Raw genomic sequence first — 24,200 nt, forward strand, 5'->3', positions numbered from 1 at the left:
TTTTTTTGTTTTTTTTTTTTTTTTTTTTTTTTTTTTTTTTTTTTTTTTTTTTTTTTTTTGGTGGTTGGTTGGCGGTATGCCCCCCTTCCCCTGACCCCGGTATGTCACCTGGCATGCCTGGTCATGCAGACCTCTTGCCAGAAATGCAGCTTTAATATATTCAGTTTCCCTGAGAAACAGGTTTCCTTAAGTCAGCTGTAGGTAAGTGAAGATGATAGCTCTCAGGTGGTTAATTTTATTTTACTTGTGATAGGAAAAAAAAAAAAAAAAGCTGTTCAATCATTGCACGTTTGTTTCAGAGTAACTGTAAGAACATAGTGTGTAAGTATGCTGAAAATTAACATAGTATGCATAATAATAAATAACATGACCATATTGCTTGGATCCTGCATAGGGAGGTTGTGATAAGGGTGTACTGAATACAGCAAGAAAAGTCTCATATATTTCTCTTGTGATCAAAATATTTAATAAATTGGGCATTGATTCTTAAGAACCAGATGAGAGGAGTGGAAACAAGGTACTACTGTGGATAATATTGAATTGTACAAAGAAAGGAGCGCCTACAAAAAAGAGAGTTCAGGCCGATCATAGAGTACTGAAAAGATAAAAGAGTAGATTATTGATTATTGTTCTTATCAAGCGGCTAAAAACCTGTTATGCTGAGGAATATATGGATAAAGGCAAAAAGGTCTGCCCCGAGAAGGTCGGGATGGAGCTGTATTGCGAAGTGGCAGCGCAGGCGCCACTGGGAGCGGGGCCTGTGCCCGGAGCCAGGTCTCCCCCTGGACCAGGGGCTTTCGGCGTCTCGGCACTCGGGCCCGCGTTTGCTGACCGAAAGGCAGGAAGGGGTTTTTTGTGTTGGAGCGGGAGTCGTAGGCAATAAAGAAGAAAACTGTAATTCGTTGACTGTTGGCTTTATTTGAAGGAGTGTAAGTTACTGGGAAAGTGGATGAAAGGTGCCCGCACGCCGAGCGATCCGCCCCGTTCCGTCGGTGGAAAAGGGGCGTACCAAGGATTCGGCGGGTAGGGAGCCCCTGGCCCGCCCGCCGGCTCCGGACGCGCTCTGCTGCCGCCAGTGAGGGCGGCGCGGCGGTCCCGGGCACGGGGCAGAGCATCCCCAGCCGGCGTGCTGGCTGCCCTGTGGTAACCCCGGCACCGCGCTCCGCCGGGGTGAACGACCGCCGCCGCCGGAGAGCAGCGAGCGCTGCTCGCTCTGCCGGCGGCCCCGAACGCCCCTCCACCGTCACCACATCGTCTTATCGCCTATAGCAACGCCGCGCGGGCGCCGCGATTGGCAGGGCCGCGCCCCCGCGTCCCCGCCCCCGCATTGGGTGCCGGCCCGGGATTGCGCGTTCGGCCCCGCGTTTCTTTGTGCAGGCGCTGCGCGATCCGGCCGCCCTTGAACTGGCGCCCGCCGAGCCTCCGCGTCAGTCGCCGAGCCACGGTGCCGGCGCGGCCGTACCCCCCTCACAGTGTGCACACCCGCGGGGAGGTGGGAGAGGGACACGAAGAGGTCCGCGCTCGCGGTAGGTCGGCGCTGCCTCGCCCCTGGCCAGCCCGGCTCGAAGCCAGGCACCCCCGCAGCGCCCAGCCTTTCACGACCTCCAATGCAGGGCGGGGCGGGGCGCGACAGCTTGGCCCAGTGCCGCGGGCACGGGGACCCGCCTGTATCCGACTCGAGAGCTGGTCAGGGCCCCCTTCTCCTGTGGAGTGACTCCGGCGGGCAGGGGTTGGCATCACCCCGGATCCGACTCGGGGCGGCCCTGCCCCGGCTCTCATTGGACTGCAGCGAGGAGTAAACTGTCAGCCCATGTGGCGTGGCCGCCGGAGGTGGCGACTGCTTAAATAGCGGTGGGAGCTAGAGGGAGACAGTGAGAGGAGCGCGGAGTGTCGGCCGTGCGCAGCTTGGCACCGGCCGCCGCAGCGTCTGCCCGCAGAGCCCGCCCCGCAGCATCCCGACCGCTCTCTGAGCTGACGCCAGAGTCTTACCGACACGAAGCCTTCCGCCCCGGTGCAGGTACTGGCGGGACGGTCGGCGGCGCGGTCGGGAAAGCGGCAGCCTCTGCTCCCGCCTCCGCGGGCCGCTGCGCCCGGCGGTGCGCCGGGAAGGCTCCATCTTGCCCCCGACGCCGGGCGGGCGGTGAGGGTCCGCGGGCTCGGCTGGGGTCCGCGGGCTGCAGTCCGCGCGACCGGAAAGTTCTGCTCCCCCGCGTCGGGGTCGCCGCGCCCTGTTGCTCCGGCCGCTTTCCCGGGACCCAGCGCGGCAGTGCCGAGGAGAGTCGCCCGGCTCAGTGGCCGGTACCGCGCTGCAGCCTGCCGCTCCGCCCGCCCGGCGAGGCGGCTGCATTGTGGTGCTGGCGCTCGGCCATCTTGGTGGCGGGCGGGGACCGTGCCACCGCCGCGACCCCTTGCCGCCGGGCCGGGAGGGATCGGGGACGCGGCCGAGCCCCGCTGCCCGCAGCCCTCGTGCGCACTCGGCGGCAGCGCGAGGGGCCGCGCCTGGCGCGGAGCTGGGCCGCCGACCCTGCGCTGCCGCATTTCAAGCCCAGCAGTGCCCCGAGCGGGCGTCGGGGCTGCACGGGCCGCGCGGCGGCGGCGCTTCGTTCTCTGCGAAGGCACGACCGTGGCAGGCTGAGCTCGCTCGCACGGGAGATCGGCGTTCGGTATTGCGAGAGGACACTCGTCAGTAGGTACTGGGAATCCAATCGCAAAAGAGGTGCCAAGGGTACTGCTAACAATTTTTTTACCACTTCGGTTCAAACCAGTCGCCCACACGAAATAACTCGATGATCCACACCAGTGTGGATCTGATGATGTGATTCTGTCAGGAACGTGGTGATCGTCTTTTCTCTTCTGCTGTTTTTGCACCTCTTTGGTTTTTATTCCACATTCCTTCCCTGTCATAGGGCCCTTTGCGATACTGAATGCATATTTTCCTAGCAAAACTGTATTTGGATGCTTAAATATAAACAGGTGGTATTAAGGCTGTGTAAGTTAACTTGCATACTCCATCAGACCACCGTTGGGAGCGTTTCTTATCTTAAAAAAAAGGGAGAAAAGACCTCAAGCCCCAAGAGCAAATTGTTCACCTTTTCCTGAAGCCTCTACCCTTCTTGAAACAAAGTGAAAATAATAGAACATTGTGAAAGGCTGCATTTAGTAGGTGAATTGAGAGGATGAGGGCAGTTATGAACAGATGCTTTGCAAACATGGAACCAAGATTTTTAACCAAATCATTTTTGTTTCAATGATTCCCCATCATGCTTGGGAATCAGCCAAGCTGTGTTGATTGTATGAGCAAAAGTAACTTTTCTGCAATAACAGCTTTGAACCATATTGTGTTTCCCACTAAGTAGTAGTATTTTAAATACGAATGCACACTACCGTTTTTCGTTTGTCTTGCGGTCAACAGGACAAATACAGCATTGAAACAGACATTTGAAAAGTCTTTGTTAAATTGAAGCTATAGCACACAGAGTGATAGTAGCGAAATGCTTTCAAAAAATGAAAAGCAAACTAGTTTGCCCTTGTTTGTGAAGGGTTTCTTCACTTGTAAAGAGCATCACAGCTCTTTATAAGTGAAGTTCCTATGTAAGGACAGTTTTTATTACAGATTTTAGAAATTACAGAGATGAAGAAACCAGGGTTATGATGTGATCATACTGAGAAACAAAGAAAGCAATCCTTTTGTCAATATCTGTGCTGAAGAAAGCTATGAAGGAGTCACGAGTATTTCATTTTACAATAATGGGAGCTCCAAAAAAGAGGAAGATTTGCACTGTCTAGAAACAGTAGTTGAATTGGCTTTAATGATTCTATCCCACTGTGATCACAGCGTCATAATACAAGTGAAATAAACACTGTACTCTTGTCTAGGAAAAGGAACTGTGTGCATCAGGCAACACAAGATTTGGGTTTTATTTGTTGTTTCTTTGCAAACAGCTGTTTCTTCCCTCCCTCTCCCCTTCCTTTCCTCACCAAATCCTATGTAAACAAGTTAGAGCAGAATAAGTTGGCTTTGGTGGTTGGCAAGTCAGGTATGAGCAGGAAGAAATCAGATTTTACCTTCACTTTTTTATTTTCCTTGTATTTTGTTCTCTTTTCCCTTATAAGCTTGCAAGCTTAATGGTCACAGAGTTATTTCTGTAGGGAAACAGTAGATAAAATTATTATTAAAAAGTTGTACAGCTGCCAGGCACGGTGGAAAACCCTGATTAATACTTCTTTTGATTGATTTTTGGTGCTGAATTAGGGAGGGACTGAAAAACAAATGTTTGGACGCAATAGAGAACTGTATTTCAACTTAAGAGTAGCTTTGATAATAGTATTATGACAACATGATGCCAATAGTTATTCAATACATAGAGAACCAGGTTAAGAAGGTATGATTGGAGAAAGGAGCTGGCACCAATAAACAAACCAACCTTGTCAAAAAGCTAATGTGGGAGGTAGACTAGAGCACAGATATAAAGTGATGAAAGTTGTTACTAGTCAGTAATACCAAAAGAGATTGTTAGTTATTACCAGTCACAAACTGAATGAGTCAGCAACACAATATAATTGCTAAAAAATATTGTGTAAATCCAGTGAGATGGTAACTTATGCTTTACTGAAGTGTCTCCTGGACTGATATTTTGGCGATGGGGTAGGTTGTGGTGTGTGTTTGCTTCTCTCCCCTCAGTTAAAAATGCTAGCTGTCTGAGGAGAATTCACGGAACTCAATTTAAGCAAAGGGATAAACTGAGGAAAAAGGATGTTAGATGTCTAGTTGAATTCAGCAAAATACAGCCTTAAAAAATAGGCAACTCCTGCTTGTCCCTTTGTATCTTCTTTGTCTTCTGTTTTAATCCGTTGCTTTTGAAAACCTTGCTCATCCAAGGTAGTAGGAGCAGTGTGTTCTATATGTTTGCTGTAGTCTAATATCCTTTAGAGCAGCTGTAGAAATAATTTACTTTTCTTGATCTATGCTACGCCCTATACTTGAGAATCTGTCTGTGTAGTGTGCTACTGTGTATAGTCTAAAAACGCTCTACAGCAAAAGTCTCTAATATGGTAAAACAATACAATACACCATTTCAGGGCACAGGCAATCAACTTTAACTTGGTTTAGCTGCTTATTATCTGTCAAGGAAGACCAAAGACATTGGTAGCTATAGCAGCTATTTAATAACTGTTTAATCAGAGATGACTTAATATTCATGATTTTTCTTCTTACCACTCTTGTTTTCCAACAGCAGATCATCCCTTTTGTCTGCTACTAAATCTGTACTTTGTATCTTATCTTAGATGTACACCTCCGGAGCTCTTAGTGGCAAGTTTAAGTGTTTCTGGTTCTTTGTGTATTAAAATCTTTAAGTTGTGGCTCTTCTTACCCATTCACCCTGCTAAAATTAACTTCTCGGCTCTTGTTCTTCTGATTTTGATTACTACAGCATCTTTTTCTCCACCTTTGACACAGTCTTGCTCAATTACGTTCATAACTTGTTGGCCAGAATTGCTTTGCTTATGAATTCCATTACTTCGCTGTCTCAGAGGAACATTTTGTCAATTGGCCATACCTGGATGGAGTTTTTCTGATATTCTAGGGAAAGATGTGGGATGGGAAGTAACAATCCCAGAAGTGTTCTCTCAGTTCCCTGAAACAGAAATTATATTTATCTCCCTAGAGATCATCACCCAAAGAGCTGAGGTATAAAATTTAATTGTAATTAAATTCTCATTCTGTATATTTCTTGTCTTAAGCTTGAATTGTAAGCTTTGGGCATGAGATCTGTTCATTCCCTGCCCCTAGCACAGAAATTCTGAGTGTGTAGCAGAGTTATTGCACTTGATTGGGTTTTACAAGTGCAGTGTTAAGGCCAGTAATACAACTGACTTACTTGTTTTATGTCAGTGGGGCTGCTCTTCAGCACAAAGTGGACTGAGTCTTTTACTACCAACTTAAGTTTTGGGGACTAGTTTCTCAGTAAGGGCCTCGCTCAATTTGACCCTTAGTGTTTCCCACAACGAGAGTGGAATGAACCTTCTTTTGTTTGTGTGTTTAGCACAGGACCTAGAAATCCCAGATGTCCTTTTGGGAGCACTTCTGTTTCTGCTCCCAGAAGGAATGGACTGGGTGAGGTAATAACCATCCCTTCTGCTTCAGTGTTAGGTGTTGCATAATTCCGCAGTTACTCCACAGATCTGAATCAAGATAATTGCTGAAGGAAAGAAGAAGGGTGAAAGAAATCAGGCAGCCTCTGTGGTGTTGTATTCTGGCAGAGCCAGAGCTCAGCTGAGCAGAGTGCCTTGCTTTCCCTCTGCACACTCCAGCAGTCTCTTCCAGCTATGGGAAGGCGTTACATTTCCTGAGCAATGTAATGTGTGGATGGAAGAGAGGCCCATTTCTTGCTCAAAAGCATCAGAAACTCCTGGAAGAGCTGCAAAACAATGCCTGAATGAAACATCTTGGGTTGGAAAAACAGTTATGAAGTGCTCAACAGAGAATACCCATTAGTGTTGTATTTTGGAGAAGATGATCAAGCCCCAGCAGCTCTTAAGCAAAGTGCCTGCATGGCACCATGAAGCATAATACCTTGTGGAAGTCAAACTTCAGGTCTCTCAAAGCAAACTTTTCTGTTCAAAGTTAAGACAGACTTGTAGGTGTTTAAATACCTAGTTTTCTTTGTGGTTGTTACTCGGTTAAAATTCTACACATTAAAGAATATTTTGCCTCTACTTACCAGAAGGATTATTTAAGGAAGTACTGTGAATGCTTACTACTGCTTTGGTTCCTGCAACGACACTTTTATTTATTTTTATATTAAAAAAACCCCCATATATATGGTTATTTCCTCCTTCCTCCCCTGCTACAATTTGTCTACTTAGGATCTGAAATTATAATTTGAATTTAACTGAAACGTCAGGTTAACTTACCTTCTCTCTGCGTAGTTGTTGATATATTTTTAGTGTAATAGAATATAATGGTGTGTAATATATGAACTATCATTTGGAATTGTGGTCTGGTATAGGTGCCCTGCCATTCTGTGTTATGTAGCATGATGCTCTTTTGTGGTGTTTGAGGTTGGGGTCTTTGAACGCAAATTTCTTGGGACAACAGCTGAGCTTTTTCATCCCATCTGTAATCCAGACCTGTTCTGCCAAGCTGTACCTTAAAGCACCGCCCTCTGTCATATGCAGTCAGTGCCACATTCCCAGTCCTCTAAATGTGCAGTGTGGCAGTGAAGGGTCTAATTAGCAGACACTTTACATCTAAACTTACTTCTTTGGTTTGGGTGTTTAAAATTACGCTAAATAGTGCTGCAGCCTTTGCGCTCTGTGTTGGGTTTTCTCCTCTCTGTGTGGGCTTTTTCTTTTCGGCTTTTCTCTTTAGGTTTTTTTTTTCTGGCCTTTTTTTCGTTTTGTTTTAAATGTTTTTTTTTTTTCTTTGCTCGGTGTTTTTGGGGCGGTTGTTTAAGGTTGTGTTGTTTATTTTTTGAGGATTTCTTTATTTTTGTTTGTTTGAAGTTTCTTTTCCCTTCTCCAACAGATCTTGTGATTATTGATTCTTAAGTTAGCATTTACCTTTGGAATGATTGTAGAACTTGTTTTGCTACCTGTTAGGTTTGCCTTGTAATTATGTATTTTATTATGTACATTTCATAATTTCTCCACCCACCTCTGCTCCAGCATGTTAATCTTTCTTCTCTGCTGACTTCATAGAGGCTCTGCATTTAGTAGAGGTAGACTTATTCATTTTCTGGTTGTCATGTAGAAGCTGATGGTTCTCAGAGAGCCTGATATTCCTTCAGGATCAGTTTTCTCATCCTTATCAACCTCGTGGATCTTACAGTCTGTTTGATTAGTTGGGGTTGGTTTGTTTGTTTGTTTGTTTTTAATAGTAGAGACTCCATGGGCTGTTCCTGTGTGGGTGTTTCTCCTGCAAATACAGTTGTTTGTCACAACACGTTAGGAACACTAGACACATATACTTTCCTCTGTGTGAAATCTTACTAGTCTTACTGCTTTGTGCATATCAGCAACAGGGAGAAGTTAAGCGATGGAGGACGTAGTGATTGCAGGCATAGCAGGAAAGCTGCCAGAATCTGAGAACTTGCAAGAGTTTTGGGAAAACCTGCTTAATGGAGTTGATATGGTCACAGAGGATGATCGGAGGTGGAAACCAGGTGAGAGCTTATTGTCCCTCCTTTGGGAACCCTGGGTTCTGAGTGTTTTAGAGGAGTTATCCTATGAAAAGAAAGGATTTATGAGATGCAAAACCCTGCCAGAGCTAAACTAACTTCTGATATCTCATCAAGAAATTCAAGAACAGAACACTTTAGTGAAGGTCTCACACAATCCGTTTTATAATGTTACGTCCGGTGCAGTAGTACCGTACTCGGACAGAGCAGCTAGGCAACATGAATCCTATACCTGCTGTTGATAGCTGTGACAGTAAGACAACTCTGACATTTTTCTAGTTTCAGAAGTAGCACAGGGACTCCAGTGCTGTGATTTACGGCTTTTCACAATGTTGTATTTTGTGTGATTGTCTTTTTGAAGTGTTTGGCACGTGTCTACCCAATTCAAGGTAATGATTTGCAGAAGTCAGAAACAGCTTTTGTGTTTCCTCTAACTGGGGACTGACTGGAAGCACTGATTTGAACATTGTATGTACTTGGTACAACTTGCCAAAGCAAAAGTGTTTAAACTAGATAGATGTCTTTTGCTGCTATATGCAGGAGAGTCTTAAAAATTACAATTGGTTTTGTTAATGCAGCATTCTCATTTCCAGATGAGGGGGGTTGGTAGATGCTCATGCAGCACTCTGGCTGCTGCACAGGGCAGTGAGGGCAGTGTAACCAAGAAGCAACGGTGGTCATTCTGTACTGTCTCTCAGCTGTATTCTATGACTCAGTGTTGAATTTTTCTTCTCAGGAATTTATGGACTGCCCAAGAGAAATGGAAAGCTCAAGGACATAAGCAAATTTGATGCATCTTTTTTTGGGGTTCATCCCAAACAAGCTCATACAATGGATCCTCAACTTCGCTTGCTGTTGGAAGTTTCTTATGAAGCTATTTTGGATGGAGGTGAGCAGATGAATGACTGAAGAGGGAGAATTGTGCTGTACTGTCTCTGTGCAACAGGTGTAGACATGCAGCTGTATGATGAAAACACTAACAGGAGAAAGCTATCACATTAACGAGGAGACCAAAGACCTGGTACGGGGGCTAGAACAAAGCTGTTTTCTTTGGAATGCAAACCAGGAAATCTGTGCTGACTGCCAGCAATTCTGTACCAGCATCGTATGATACAACCAGTATGACAGAATCACTTAAACAGTCAACAGTTCTAGAGCTTTTCTGTCTTCTGCTCTACCCTAATATTCCATAAGAATCCCTCTGTAAGAGGCAAATTTGTAGTGCAAAAGGAAGGTTACTTGGTTAGAATTTACATCCATGGTCTAAAAGAATGACAGATGGCCTGATGGCCAGGTTCATCTGTTTCTATAGAAGGTTTTCCTAGGAAGTGTACTTTCCAAAATAGCAGCCTCTCTCAAAACACTGGCAGTGATAGAAGAGCTTTTGAGTTACTTATCCACAGAGCCAAGAAGTTTATTCTTCCTGTTAATCGCTTTCATGTCAGAACATAAGAAGTACATGGGGGAAAAAGTTGGAACCACCTCACTAGTACTGACTATTGATGGGTACAAATTGAAAGAGGGAGAATTTAGATTAGATATCAGAAAGAAATTCTTTTCCGTGAGGGTGGTGAGATACTGGAACAAGTTGTCCAGGGAGGTTGTGGATGCCCCAACCCTGGCAGTGTTCAAAGCCGAGTTGGACAAGGCCTTGAGCAACCTGATCTAGTGGGAGGTGTCCCTGCCCATGGCAGAGGGGTTGAGACTAGGTGATCTTTAAGGTCCTTTCCAGCCCTTGACATCCTATGATTCTGTGACTTGTTAAAATTAACTCTTGCTCCTCTGCTGCTGAGCCTCAGTCTGGAGATTGAATATTCTGCTTGTCTTCAGGACTTCTGAAGTACAGAGAAGAAACAACAGAGATTTCTGCTAGTTGAGCTTGCTATGTGTTTTTTTTTTAAGCCAAGTTGTTTCCTGTTCTGGTTGTTGGCTTTTTTTGTCTTTTTGTCATGTACTCCAGATCTGGACATTGTGTAGAGGTAGATATTGATGTGCTCAGGTGACATTCCAAGTGCTGTAATTTTTCTCCCCTTCATTCTCCTCCTTTTCTCTGTATTGGAAGTCGGCTGTTAGCTTCTCTCCATCATCATTTTTGCCTTTCACAGTCTATAGACTTTTTTACAAAAGATTCTGGCAATGCCCAGTTGGGCTGAAAAGCTTTGTCAGGGCACAATATGTTCTGATCAAAAGCCAATACCGAAGTTCTGATGGACTCTGAAGTAAGACTTCCAAGGTCTGCAGTTGAAACGGGTGAAAAGTTACTAAAGGTAGGGAACAATGCGGCGGGCCTGCTGGAAAAGGGCAATAAGTAGTATTTGGTGAACTGGTGCCAGTGTACCTGATATCTCCCCACTTTTCCCCTCATTATAGATTTGTTTACTGTAATCTACCTTCCAATGTTCCCATAGGTATTAATCCGGCCACCCTCCGTGGCACAGACACAGGTGTATGGATTGGGGCCAGTGGGTCAGAAGCTGCTGAAGCCCTTAGCCAAGATCCAGAAGAGCTTTTGGGATACAGTATGACTGGCTGCCAGCGTGCTATGCTTGCCAACAGGATTTCCTACTTCTATGACTTAACAGGTTAGTGCCCCCCAAACCTGTTGATGCTGATCAGCAGTTACAATTTCAACATGATTGTACCACAGTTGCTGTAGAGGAGTGGGATGGGTATGATTGCATAGACCCTTTTGGAAAGAGAAAGTAGCATGTAACTATTGTAAGGAGGCATATGAGAAGTAAAAAAATATATTGTATCTGTAAGATAAGACTCATTGTAAGGCCTTGTAACTCAGCTACTGCTGCTGGGCATAGCTGGTGTTCACTGAAAGACGGTCATGTCAGGAGGCCGTCATAAAAAGATCTAGGTCATTTCTGACCTTTAGACTGCTATTTGGTATCAAGGTATGTAGAAGTCAGCTAGTCCAGAGACAAACTGATTGTAGCAGTTGACTCCTTTTGAGTAAAGTGGAAGAAAAGAAGTAGGAGAACCACCAGAATGATGTGATTGAAGGCGTAGATACGGCTCAGAGAAGAGAGTGGAGGGATGGGAATTGATTGGAAGAGCAGCAGAGAACAGAGATAATGGCAGGGGTAGCACCAGGAAGAGCAAGGGATTTGTATTGTGAGAATGGGGAATTAGATGAGACCTGCCTGTGAAGCTAAGATTTCTTTTTGATGGAGAGACAGAAGTTTTAAAAATGCCCTTAAGACCAATCTGTTCATGATTTTTTCCCCACCTTTCTCATGCATTACCTAGTAAGCAGGCAGCGATGGTGGTTCTTGTCTCCCATTGCATCAGGTGTACCTGTTATATTCTGAAGCAACTCTTATTTAACTTTATTTTAATACGTTTCTCTTGTGATCACATCCTGTAGTCTTTGGAGAACAATCTAGAAAATTAAGTTGGGTTTTTTTTCCCTTTTCTGTTAAGGACCAAGCTTAACTATTGACACAGCCTGCTCCTCTAGTCTCGTTGCTCTGGAAAATGCTTATAAGGCAATTCGTCATGGACGGTGCAGTGCAGCCCTAGTAGGTGGCGTCAACCTCCTGCTGAAACCCAACACATCTGTGCAGTTCATGAAACTGGGTATGCTTAGTCCTGATGGTGCGTGCAAGGCTTTTGATGTTTCAGGTAAGGCATTAGTACACAAGCTTGTCACGCTGTATGAGAGAAACTTATTCTGGAGTCTTTGACCAGCTACTCTTTCAGTACAGAGTTGGCCTCACAGTTGTTCTGAGGTGCACTGTTTGGGACATACCCTGGGCCTGATCTGTGTTACGTGTGGGGAAGAAACTGACACCGTATGGTTCATTCCTCTGCCACTGGGGAGAAGAAATAGCTGTCTCTTGATGGAAACTTTCTATTACCATTTGTGATGAGCCCTATACCTTTTTTCTAGGGACATGAAATTTTTTTAAAAAAATAAATAGATATGTCATATTCTCAAAGGAGTCTATTGTAAGTGGTAGCTCAGAAATGAGATAAGCTTACTGCAATAGTGTTTTGCGACATTTTACGAAGCAGAGCAGACTTAGAGACTCATTATTCTCTCTCTGCTCTCAGGAAATGGATATTGTCGCTCTGAAGCTGCTGTTGTCGTTCTTTTGACCAAGAGATCTATGGCTAAGCGGATCTATGCCACAATAGTAAATGCTGGAATTAACACTGATGGCTTTAAGGAGCAAGGTAGGTCTTAAGCTGCTGAAAAGTAAGATACCAAGAGAACTGTTCAGTTGGGAGTCTTTGTCATCCAAAATAGGCGGTTGTAGGGTTCTTCTTTAGGTGTGTAAATGTTTTTTAGTGTTTGTATGCTTTTTTTCTTTTTCTGTTTTGATAATGCAAAGTTTGGGACCCTATTTTATAAGGAAGAAAAAAAGTGGTAGTTTCTACTGTATGAAGTAACAACAATGTTCTGTCGCTAGTTTAACCTTCCTCAGGACATGTCTACAGTAACTTATGCACTGATGGTAGAAATTTAGGTAGTGTTGTGACTGTAAAGTTCTTGTCCTACTGTTGTCCAACTTCTCTTTCTCTCCAGTTATGGAGACACCAAAGTTCGCATGTTTTGTTTAATCTACACATATCCTAGTATTCTGTTAGACTAGGGTGGAAAGATACTGATTGAGTCATTGCTTTAGGTTTATTTCTGGCTCCTCTTCTTACAAAGAACCTGAGAGGCTTATTGTGTTTGGTGTTAAGGACATGATGTAAATTCTGAAAAAGTCTTTGTAGTTGTTTTTTGGGGGGGTTTTTTGTTGTTTTTTGGGGGTTTTTTTTGGACCTGGTAGCCCCAAGCAATTGAAAAGGTGCTAAAGTCAGAACAGGAAGTACCTGATAGGGAGAGGAATTGATGGCAATTTTGATCCTAGGTGTGACATTCCCATCTGGAGAGATGCAGCAGCAGTTGGTCAGATCTTTGTACACGGAATGCGGTGTCAGACCTGAAGAAGTGGAGTATGTTGAAGCTCATGGGACAGGGACCAAGGTCAGCATGGCTGTGCTTGGGTTTGCCGTGTTTTCTTCCCTTGCATCACTTGCCACACTTTTCCGTTTAATTATTCATTGTTTCCCAAAGTGAAATCTTTTTCCCTTCTACCAGTTTGTAGAATACGTTCTGTTTCACCGCTTTTGGATTTCACCCAAACACCATAATCTTTCTGATTTCTTTTTTGTGGTATGTTTTGGAAGTGCTAGCTAATAACCATTCTGATTCTTTTCATACTAGGTTGGAGATCCACAGGAAGTAAATGGCATTGTAGATGTCTTCTGTCAATGTGAGAGGGAACCACTGTTGATTGGATCAACCAAGTCAAACATGGGTCATCCGGAGCCTGCCTCTGGGCTTGCAGCATTAGCCAAGGTAACAGGGGGCTTGAGAAAGAAAATATGGAAGAAACAGTGTGGGGGGTTTTAAGGTTTTTTGTTTTATGGAAAATTTGCAGTGAATCAGGCTAAAATACTCACTTGTGATGATAAGAGCTTGGGTGTTTCTTATTAACTACTTGTTCCACATGCCAGTACTTCCAAAAGCTCAGGTGGCTATTCTGCAAACCATGAATGCCCAGGTGGCCCTCTGCTGTGTGCACACACACTTCAGTTCCCCCTTCCTACTGAATTCTACAGGAGCGTAACTGCTCAGTATAAAGGCTTTGGGATCCCTTTGTTAATCCTTATTTATGATTCATTTATCCTTACATTGGACCTTCCAACAGAACGCTACTGTAAGTCATTTGGGTTCGATGCACATACAAGTAGAGAGCATTAGATATTTGGAGTAGTTGACAGTGACCAAAGATGAGAGGCAGTGTGGGCTTTCAGTGTCAAAAGAGCAGCTGATCCTTCTGACTTTTTGCTGAGGTTGTATCATTTCTTCCTCTTCTCTCTTAGGTTGGCATGAAGCCAGGTGAGTTCTTTGGGATGAGGCTACCAGCTTAAATAACTGTCTGTCTTAGCAACCAACCTGCTATCTACTGCTCTAGGCAGACAGTCATCTATTGGCTCTGGCTGCTAAACTGCTTAGCAGAGAGCTAGCTAATGTTCACACTTGTTTGTAAGCCTATTACCACAGAACCACGCAAACTGAAGTCACGTACACTGCCACTGCTACAATTTTAGGCTCTTCAAAGTGGTTACTGTGACCTGAATACATACAACTTCCTGTGAATAGCCTCATCTGCAAATGATGGAGACAGCAGTGTCTGTCTCTCTGTAGAGGGAAGTTAACTTTTTTTTTTAGCACCTTTATCTCTGCCTGACACATTCTTCATAGAAGGAATAATAACTGAGTCATAAAATAAACTTCTCAATCCATACTGTTGTATGTTATAAGCAGTTTGTTTAGTGTGTTCCTGTGATCTGTCAGGACAGGATAAGTTTGAGATACTGTTTCCCTCACCTCTACATCACAAGCCCAGTGTCTCTTAGACAGTAACTGTCTTGAGAAGTCTGCAGTTTCTTTAAATGTTTTCTTCTAGAATTCCATAAAATGCTCCTATGTGAAATGTCAGGAAAATAGATCTTGAAAGTATCTGATTTCAGACTTGAAGAGAATCCATTAATTATATGGATAGGTAGGAATGAAACTAGGGCTTGCCAAGGCTGCTTTAGTCAAATTCTGGTAAAGGAGGAAAAACTCACCTGCACTTTTGAACTACACTCACCGTACTGTACTTTCAAACTTACATAGAAACCACGGCAGACTTAAAAGTAAAAATATGTGTGTGGTGTAAAGCAACAGCAAGTTCAAAGTGCATAGGATGGTAAGTATAGGACAGTATGCATGAAAACACTTAGACTGCAGCTTTAACCACGTTGACTGGAGTTGAAATTGTACATTGATGCTGGTTGTCTCCCAGGTAAACTGCCATGTCTGATAGTCAACCTGGAAGAACAGTTCCTAAACCAGTATCTGTTTCTCTGACCATTTTGGGGTGATGAAGGAACTGCCAAATATGCAGAGCACAGAGTAGTATTTGGAGCTGACCTTGTAGCCTGTGACTTGCTGGGCCTGTGCCACAGAGGAGTATGGACTTGGTGTCATGGGCTGTATGTAGAGATGCTGATGAGAGAAGGGAGCTCTTGCTTTTTTGGCACAGATACTCTGTTCTTTATGCTGTTTCTGTACCTGCCTTTTGCTCTGCCAGTTCTGACCAGTCTGCTGTTCCTGCTTTTTTGGATTGAGAAGACAACAAATGAGTGTAAAGCAGCAACTAAATTCCTTTACCAGTGCTTCAGTTTGATTCTTTTGCAGCAAAGGCAGAAATAGAAGTACTTCATTGTGATAAGGAAGAGCATTTGTGACTGTGTGTGACTGGGGAGGGATGAAGTGAAATGTGATGAAGGAATGGGATCTGAAAGGGGAAAAAGACATGATAGTCTTAGTACCCAGGCTGCTTTTCCGGCAAGACTGCATGGCTTTCCAGTTAAAAAAGGATCTGGAAGCTAAACTGAAAGCTACTATGCTCGTCTTCCCTGCTGACTTCCTGCATGGACTTAAAATGTGCCTGGGTAGGGCAGGTACTACCGCAATAACATCAATAATGCTACTGTCTGAAATGTCCCTTTATCCAAACATAGAGAACTGCTTTAGTGTATGCTACATGGTCACTTGTAGGAAAACAATAGCAACAAAAGAATGTTTGTCATAAGACAGCGTAGAGCACAGAACACTGTTTTTCCTTTCAGGTCATTCTCTCTCTGGAACATGGGCTGTGGGCTCCAAATCTTCATTTCAGTACCCCAAATCCAGATATTCCTGCCTTACAAGATGGCACTTTGGAGGTAGTTTGTAAACCAACACCAGTGAAAGGTGGCCTTGTCAGTATCAACTCCTTTGGCTTTGGAGGTGCTAATGCTCATGTCATTCTGAGGCCAAATAAGAACAAACACCAGCCTCTGGAGAATTGTAACATGCCAAGACTGGTTCAAATTTCTGGCAGAACCCAGGAAGCTGTGGAAATACTAATTCAAGAGAGCAGAAAACATGGAGGATGCAGCCCATTTGTAAGCCTGCTCAGTGATATCTCTGCAGTTCCTGTGTCCTCCATGCCCTACAGGGGCTACACGCTGGTTGGCACTGAGAGTGACATAAAAGAGATTCAGCAAGTTCAAGCATCTGGTAGACCACTCTGGTACATCTGCTCAGGTAGGTGTGCAGTACTGCATCCAGGCTTCTCCTTTCCTCTGTAGATCTGAGGCTTGAGCAGTCGTATTCTGTGCTCTAATGTTGTTTTGCACCGTGGCATGAGGAAATATTTTGCAGCTCTATGATGTAGCTAGGAGACTTGTGTTTCCTGTATTTTATCAAAACTTTCCAACTTAACTATCTTCCGATGATAGCAAAGTCTAGAAAAAATAATAAGCTGTGCGTAATTTGGAGGATATTAGAAATGTGCAATGTTTTGCTCTTGGAGTTCTTTAACTGCCACAGCAAATGTGTGATGTCTGCTCCTGTTACAGTACTACTAACGCTCACTTTCTCCATGCGCTCCTACAGGCATGGGAACACAGTGGAAAGGCATGGGCCTCAGCCTTATGAAGTTGGATTTGTTCCACCAGTCTATACTGCGCTCAGATGAGGCTTTGAAGAACACAGGCCTGAAGGTCTCAGACCTGCTTCTGCAAGCGGATGAGAGCACTTTTGATGACACTGTCCATGCATTTGTTGGACTAGCTGCTATTCAGGCAAGACTCAAATGGCTAGTGGAAGGGGGTCATGGACTCAATCCACATATCCATGTTCTGCTAATGTGTCTTTCTGGCTGGTAACACATTATACCAATTAGTGGAAGCTTGTTTTGTGTAATCAGCAAATGGGAGCTGTTAGAAATATCTCTGACAGTTTCAGGCTCTGCCATTTGCAAGATGCTTGGACTAATATAGATCTGAACTGATTTGTGTGTGTATCTGTGTGTATGTAGTGCAGTTTCTTCTTTTAAGAGACTAAGGAATGTCTTTAAGTTTTATGTAAATGTTTGTGCCAAGGAGCAATGTTTCATTAAATGTCTTCTAAAATTAGTTCTGCAAATTAACTAAGTGATGCTTAACGAAGTCTCTTTTTAATTCTGAGTGTCCAAACAATAGTGGAGCTGCATAACGATTCTTGGGATTGCTTTAAAAGTAGGATGGAGCTACAGTTGGGGGGAGGGGGCAGCAGGAGGGAAGGCAGTGAGGCCAAGAATGTCTGTACCAAAAAGCCGTTTTGTTATGTACTTGCTACTGCCGTGTGCCCATGAGACCTGACACCTGCTTGCTCTGGCATGGAATCAGTAATCCTACTTTTCTTTGCAGATTGCTCAGATTGATATGCTGAAAGCTGCAGGTCTGCAACCTGATGGGATTTTGGGCCACTCAGTGGGAGAACTAGCTTGTGGCTATGCAGACAATTCCTTAAGTCATGAAGAAGCCATCCTCGCTGCTTACTGGCGGGGACGATGCGTCAAAGAGGCCAAATTGCCCCCAGGAGGAATGGCTGCTGTTGGTAGGTATCCCCTTACCACCACAGTGATACGGGAAAGTGCATCTGATTTCTGTATGGTGTTGGGATAAAATTGGTCTCTCAAATGTGTTGATGGAAACTATAGTTTCTGCAAAATTTTGGGCACTGTTGCCTCTTCTTTGTTTTCTTCTGATGTAGAACAGGTCACTAAATATTTAAGTTGATACAATGGTAGTGATCTGTGTCCTGGAATACATCAGAATTTTGGTAATCCATCCAAAATTTAAGTGGAAACGGAGGGATTCATTGTCAGGTGACCAATGAAAGGTCTGATAAATAGTCATCTTTAAAAGGTGAAAATCTAAAGCACTGCTGGTTCTGGCTCTTGGTAGACATATATATCATGCACAAACAAATGTGTGCATATATATATATTCTATTGCGTTTAAAAAAAAAAAAGATTTCTGCTTGTCTGCAAGAGGTAATAAGATATGAAGCTAGTAAGCCACTATTATGTAGTGGGCAGCTGTCTAGTGGAACTTACTAATACCACTTTGGGCCTGATAACACTTAGACATAAGCTTTCTCCTGAATAAGCTTTGCCTAGTATTTTTGTAAGTCATATAGTTTTGCCCGCTGTTGGGTGAAATTTTTTACACAGTAGTTTGTGTTTTGGTTTCATAGTGACTTACATGTTTAAAAGTAAAATTATTATTGGTAGCACTGTTGTTGTTCTGTTTCTTATTGAACATAGTTGCCAATTAAAAACTGAAACACTTAGGAGAAAAGCTTTTACCGGTATGATGCAGTATGTATGTTGGACTAGCTCACTTGTTACAATCTTAGATTTCCTAATTTAAGTAATACTACAAAGGACTAAGTAAATTACACTCTTACCAAAGAACTTACCTCGGAGTCCTGCATATAATATGTTTTTCATAATCTGATGTTGAGTTCAAGTTCTTTCTGTGACTTGTGTCCATGTAGTGTATGACCAGATGCTACATGTGTTAAGCTAGCATGCCAGTAGAGTTGTTGATTTCTATGGATATTTTGTGGGTCTCAGCAATGCAAGCTAGAAGAGGGGAGAGAACATGTGAGCTTGACTCCTAGACACTAAGGGCAACATGAGATGAACCAACCAGTTCTGTAGCTTCTTTGAAAGTGTGTTACCCCTAATCCATTCATTAATGGGATGGTACAAAGATTTGGCCTTCTGTCCATGTGTCCAACATCACTGTGATAGATGTCATGTTAAAGCTCTAGGATAAATATCCTTGGCTTTTGCAGCATTGCTTTTGGGAGAGGAGAGGATGCCTGTCCTTCCCAGTTTTACAAAGTGCTGGATCAACCACAGTGACTGTGCAGCTTAAAGTTGCCTCCCTCATGAAGCGCAGAGCTAGAAATACTTTTGTTGTCCTGTGGTCTTCCTTCTGCAGGTCTGACATGGGAGGAATGTAAGCAACGCTGTCCTCCAAATGTGGTACCAGCCTGTCACAACTCTGAAGACACTGTCACTGTTTCAGGGCCTCTGGTGAGCATGGAACTGATACAGTGCATACTGGGATTGTGATTGGGATCTGTGAACTTGGGGTCTGAAGAAAGCATGAAGCTCAATTAGAGCTCAACTGCTCGTAAAGGGGAGCTGGAGTGAAGTGATGGAGAGGACACATGGTGCTTTGTGTAAACTTGCACGGTCAAGTACTCTGAGAGGAAGTGATGTTAGTGCCTCAGGAAGCTAGTAATAAAATATCTCTTATAGCCATGGACGTAGTGGGTGATAAATTGTAAGACTGAGAAGGGCATTAACCTCATCCCAGCTATGACTCCCCCTTAAGTGACAAGTGATGAAGGGCGTGGGCGGAGTACAGGGACTCATACAGATCCCAACGTTGCATGCTTTTCTCTTATTTCACTTATATTCCTCTTCTTAGGCCTCTGTGAATGAGTTTGTAGCCAGACTGAAGCAGGATGGTGTGTTTGCAAAGGAGGTTCGCAGTGCTGGCGTCGCATTCCATTCCTATTACATGGCCTCCATTGCCCCCGTGCTGCTCGGTGCCCTGAGAAAGGTAACGTTGCCAAACGGGCTCACAGAGCTTGTGCTTGGGCACCTGGGCTGAGTGTAGGTGGTGTTGAGTTTAAGGGGATTTCTTTCTTCAGGAGGAGGAGAAAATCTCTTGAAGAGCAGGTAGACCTCTTTGAGACCTAATGTTTGAAATCCTTTGGACCCAAGCAGATGGATGTCCTAAGCAGTCAAGCTGGGAAAAATGGCCTGCAAAAAGGAGGAGCTACTTGCTTTTGCTTGTCATATTGTTCTCTATTCTGTTCCCCTTTCTTGTCTGTCTGTAGGTCATTCCACACCCTAAACCTCGCTCAGCACGATGGATCAGTACATCTATCCCTGAATCTCAGTGGCAGAGTGATCTGGCCAAGAATTCCTCCGCAGAATACCATGTGAACAACCTAGTGAATCCAGTGCTATTCCATGAAGGTTTGAAGCATATTCCAGAGAACGCCGTTGTAGTAGAAATTGCTCCACATGCTCTTTTACAGGTATTGTATTTGATTGTGTCAGTACAATACTATATTGATATGCTGCTGCAAGAAGGAGATTGGGGATTTGACGACTAGGGAATACTGCTGCTTTTCTCTTTTTTTCCCCCTAGTTCTGAGAATGCTTTCTTCCTTCAGCAGTACTTTTGAGCCTTTCCAAGTTTTGAAATTTTTTGTTTTGTTTGTTTCTTTGTGGTTTTTTAGGGGGTGATATATGTTAATATTTAAAAAAAAATTTAAAAATCCCTAACACACTACACTTCCTCATCTAGATATTCACATTACTGCTTTATTCATTGCTATGCATTTCAGATAGCTGATAGTCAGCTTTCTAAACTGCACAGTGAGTAAGAAAAGCATTTCATTGTTTGGATCTAATGGAGAGTTGTATGTGAAAATTGGGGTAGAGTGAGGCATTCAAGACTTAACAGATTTTTTCATAGAGAAGGCCTGTTACCATCTGTAAACTGAATTTGGTTTGACATTCCTGTCTTACAGGGTGGTGACTGGTTAGTGGTGTTCCCCTCTTCTCCTAGACCAAATAGTGTGAGACCACAGGAGCTTGCCGCCTTCTAAACTCCTTTCTCTAATGAGCTGTGATCATTATTCCTTCCTCCCCAGCAAATCAGAATTGATTCTTGTGGAATTATCTCCATAGCAGAGAATGCAGAACATGAGGTGCATTAGGATGTACTCGCTCCACAGAATCAGTGGTGTGGTCTTATGCCTGTCCCTTAAGTCTTAAGGACTGGTCTTTTTTATTTGGTCTGTGGCAAGCAAGAGGAGAAAAGTCTTAAGAAGAATAATAGTTACTTGTGAATCAATATTAATAGTTATACGTGCTTTTGAGTTTCATTCCAGTGTATATTTACTATGTCATGTTATTTATGCTCTAAAAGTGACTTGAAGCAAGAATTGGAGCAGAGTTTTTAAATTGGACTGATATTTTTCTCTATGAAGAGACTATTTACTTCATGTTAAGATCATTGAACAATTCTGGACTCCAATGCAAGTGACTGAGATTTCATCAGCTGGGTTTGAAAGTGTTCTGGTTTTCTCTTCCCTCTCTTTTCATTTCTCATGTAAAAATCATGGGATCAAATTGAAGAGAAGATAGATATTGGATCAGGTGTTCAAGGCTGCATTTTTTGGTCTAATGGCTTTTGTTTGGAAAATGCTTCAGACTAGAAAGTGCTGCTCCTGGGAAAGGAGTGTGTGCGAGTGGGAGGAATGAGAAGGTGACTATGCAGTTCTTCAAGTGCAACTTTTCATGTCACTTGACAATCTGCTTGGGAAAAGGATATTTGTGTTTTGGCAGAATTACATTAATATTATGTAGGTTCTGCTTTACCGGATGTGCGGCAGCTTGGGTTGCTGGAAGGGCACTCTTCCCTGTTGCAGTGGTTTAGCAGCTTGGCACAGAAACATAAGTGGTTTGAGATCTGTAGAGGAAAATTCAGAGACAAAGTAATAAGTAATGCCTTCCACTGGTGATTTATGGACTCTACTTGACCAGGCTATCTTGAGGAGAACTTTGAAACCAACTTGCACCATTCTACCTTTGATGAAGAAAGAGCACAAAAATAATTTGGAGTTCTTCCTAACACAGATTGGAAAGATTCATTTAACTGGGTAAGGAGACTAAGGGAGGAGGGTGAGTGGGATAATGGAAGGCAATTCAGGTCTCTTCTCTAGCATGCACGTCTTCACAAGGATTAAAATACTCCTTCAAGAAACCTGGGGAAAAAATGGGGTGTACATTTGTGCTTTACATGTTCACTTATGAAGTGCTCCTTTGGGTTAGAGACTGCTTGGGCTGGGAAGGTGCTTTTTAAGTCCCATTTAAAGTCCTAGGAAATCTGGAACTAGCTCTTGGAAATAAACTTCGCATCTTGTAGACTATTAAAATTACAAATTTGGCTGCAGTAAGTGTTCATGGTACTCTTGGAGACATCTCAAACTTGGAGTCCAAGACCAATTACTGCTTGACCTCTTAAGTATTATGTTCAATTTTTTTCCCTACTTTTTCTCCCCATCCCTTCTCCCTGCCCTCCCTTCCCACATTGTCTTGATTCTTTTTGTCTTCCTAGGATAAACGTTTTTGGAAATAAGTTGTTCCCATCTGTGGAATACCCTGTCCCTGTGGGAACACCCCTCATTTCTCCATACATCAAATGGGACCATAGCCAGGACTGGGATGTTCCAAAAGCTGAAGACTTTCCAGCAGGTTCCAAAGGCTCTGCATCTGCTTCAGTCTACAATATTGGTGTGTTTGTCTATTTGGGGTGGCGGTTTTTGTTTGTTGTTTTGTTTTTTCTTTTTTTTTTTTGGTAAAACTAAGAAAAGGACACTCAAAGCAGCACCCTTGAAGCCATTGTCTGAAGCTTAATGTTTGGTTTGGATTGAAAAAAAAATGGATTTACTTCTGAAGTAGAATGAAAGAACACGAGCAGAGCAGAGTCTGAATCAGACTAAGAGCAGTTTTGAGGACTGCATTTGTCAGGCAGGATAGTTGGGGAAACACCTAGAACCTGTTGTAGACACTGAGGGGAAAAGATGTCTTTATTAATGTTTTTATTATTTTTATTCTACTCTTTTTTCTTTGACAGATGTGAGTCCTGACTCTCCTGACCACTACTTGGTTGGTCACTGCATTGATGGCAGAGTTCTGTACCCAGCAACTGGGTACCTGGTGCTGGCTTGGCGAACACTGGCACGGTCTCTTGGCATGGCCATGGAGCAAATGGCTGTGATGTTTGAAGATGTCACAATTCATCAGGCAACTATCCTTCCCAAAAAGGGTGAGTGAGGAGTGCTGGCACAACTGTGCCAAAACTATGTAATGAAGATGAAAGGAGTGGGAGGAAAGGAACACATGGGAAAAGTGAGGAGGAATGCAGGAAAGAGACTATAAAGAAGAAGGCAGCATGACTGAACAAAGAAGTGAATATCTACAGTCAAGTAGTTTGCATTATAGTCACCTTTATTACATGTTGTGAACTGGGAGTCTGGAGATAGTGAAAGAGAGTTCTACGTGTAGTAGCAGTCAATGACCTCACAGTCCTGTCTTCAACATTTCTTGCAGGATCAGTACAGCTGGAAGTAAGACTCATGCCTGCATCCCACTGTTTTGAGGTGTCAGGAAATGGGAATCTGGCTGTGAGTGGTAAGTGAAGGAAGCATAATTGTATACACTGTCTTAGTAAAATCCATTATTTATGAACAACGATAATGATTGTTATTCTTGTTACTGTGCCCATCAGGGAAGATTTCGCTCCTAGAAAATACTGCTCTGAAGAACTTCCTTAATCAGCCAGATGACTTTCGGACTCAAGTAGACATGAGCTCAAAGTCTGGGCTCTTGAAAGAAGATGTTTATCAAGAGCTACATCTGCGTGGATATAACTATGGACCAACTTTCCAGGGTGTTCTAGAATGCAACAGTGAAGGTGAAGTTACTTTCAAAAGAAGCATGATGAGCATGGATATTGTAATGATGACTATTTGATCTCTTAGTTCCATTTGTGCTAACAGTTCACCTGACTGTGCTTTGTGTGGTAATTACACTTTTTGTGATAATGGAGAACAACCAGGATTTCTGATAACAGTTTTTCCAGTGCTCTGTTTCCAATGTAGAACTGACTGTTGGAGTTTACAGGGGAAGCTGGGTACATACACCAGACTTGGCATGTAATAAGCAGTGACATTTTGGTGTCTGTTGAATGACCACATAATGAGGCTTTCTATTCCTCTTCTGCAGCAAGCGCAGGGAAGGTTCTGTGGAATGGGAACTGGGTGACCTTCCTCGACACTCTGCTACATGTGCTGATCTTAGATGAACCTGGCCGCAGTCTGCGCTTACCCACCAGGATTCGCTCAGTGTGCATTGACCCAGTGTTGCATCAAGAGCAAGTGTGCCAATACCAGGACAATATAGAAGGTAACATCTCATGCTTGAGTTTTGCTTGTTGTTTTGACTGCTGTGTGGGTGAATGGATGAATTCCTAGGTAGTAGGATGGACTTTAAG

General features: G+C 43.5%; 1 protein-coding gene across 1 annotated transcript in view; it reads left to right on the plus strand.

The window, feature by feature from the left end:
- Window positions 1-1,874: 1,874 nt before the first annotated feature.
- FASN (fatty acid synthase) overlaps window positions 1,875-24,200 on the plus strand; it is a 43,343-nt gene continuing 21,017 nt past the window's right edge. Inside the window, exons 1-20 of the mRNA XM_027889825.1 lie at window positions 1,875-2,017; window positions 8,019-8,165; window positions 8,917-9,069; window positions 10,589-10,762; window positions 11,613-11,813; window positions 12,246-12,368; window positions 13,052-13,167; window positions 13,408-13,542; window positions 15,867-16,326; window positions 16,678-16,865; window positions 17,472-17,661; window positions 19,059-19,153; window positions 19,554-19,688; window positions 19,969-20,172; window positions 21,689-21,804; window positions 22,263-22,438; window positions 22,782-22,973; window positions 23,258-23,338; window positions 23,436-23,621; window positions 23,933-24,112. Of these exons, the coding sequence (XP_027745626.1) occupies window positions 8,039-8,165; window positions 8,917-9,069; window positions 10,589-10,762; window positions 11,613-11,813; window positions 12,246-12,368; window positions 13,052-13,167; window positions 13,408-13,542; window positions 15,867-16,326; window positions 16,678-16,865; window positions 17,472-17,661; window positions 19,059-19,153; window positions 19,554-19,688; window positions 19,969-20,172; window positions 21,689-21,804; window positions 22,263-22,438; window positions 22,782-22,973; window positions 23,258-23,338; window positions 23,436-23,621; window positions 23,933-24,112 (3,232 nt within the window). The 5' untranslated portion in view covers window positions 1,875-2,017; window positions 8,019-8,038. The remainder of the gene's footprint in view (window positions 2,018-8,018; window positions 8,166-8,916; window positions 9,070-10,588; window positions 10,763-11,612; window positions 11,814-12,245; window positions 12,369-13,051; window positions 13,168-13,407; window positions 13,543-15,866; window positions 16,327-16,677; window positions 16,866-17,471; window positions 17,662-19,058; window positions 19,154-19,553; window positions 19,689-19,968; window positions 20,173-21,688; window positions 21,805-22,262; window positions 22,439-22,781; window positions 22,974-23,257; window positions 23,339-23,435; window positions 23,622-23,932; window positions 24,113-24,200) is intronic.

This window comes from Empidonax traillii, unplaced genomic scaffold (assembly GCF_003031625.1).
Source record: "Empidonax traillii isolate 1590-97213 ecotype Southwest subspecies unplaced genomic scaffold, ASM303162v1 scaffold272:size679582, whole genome shotgun sequence".
In the NCBI taxonomy this organism is placed as follows: domain Eukaryota; kingdom Metazoa; phylum Chordata; class Aves; order Passeriformes; family Tyrannidae; genus Empidonax; species Empidonax traillii.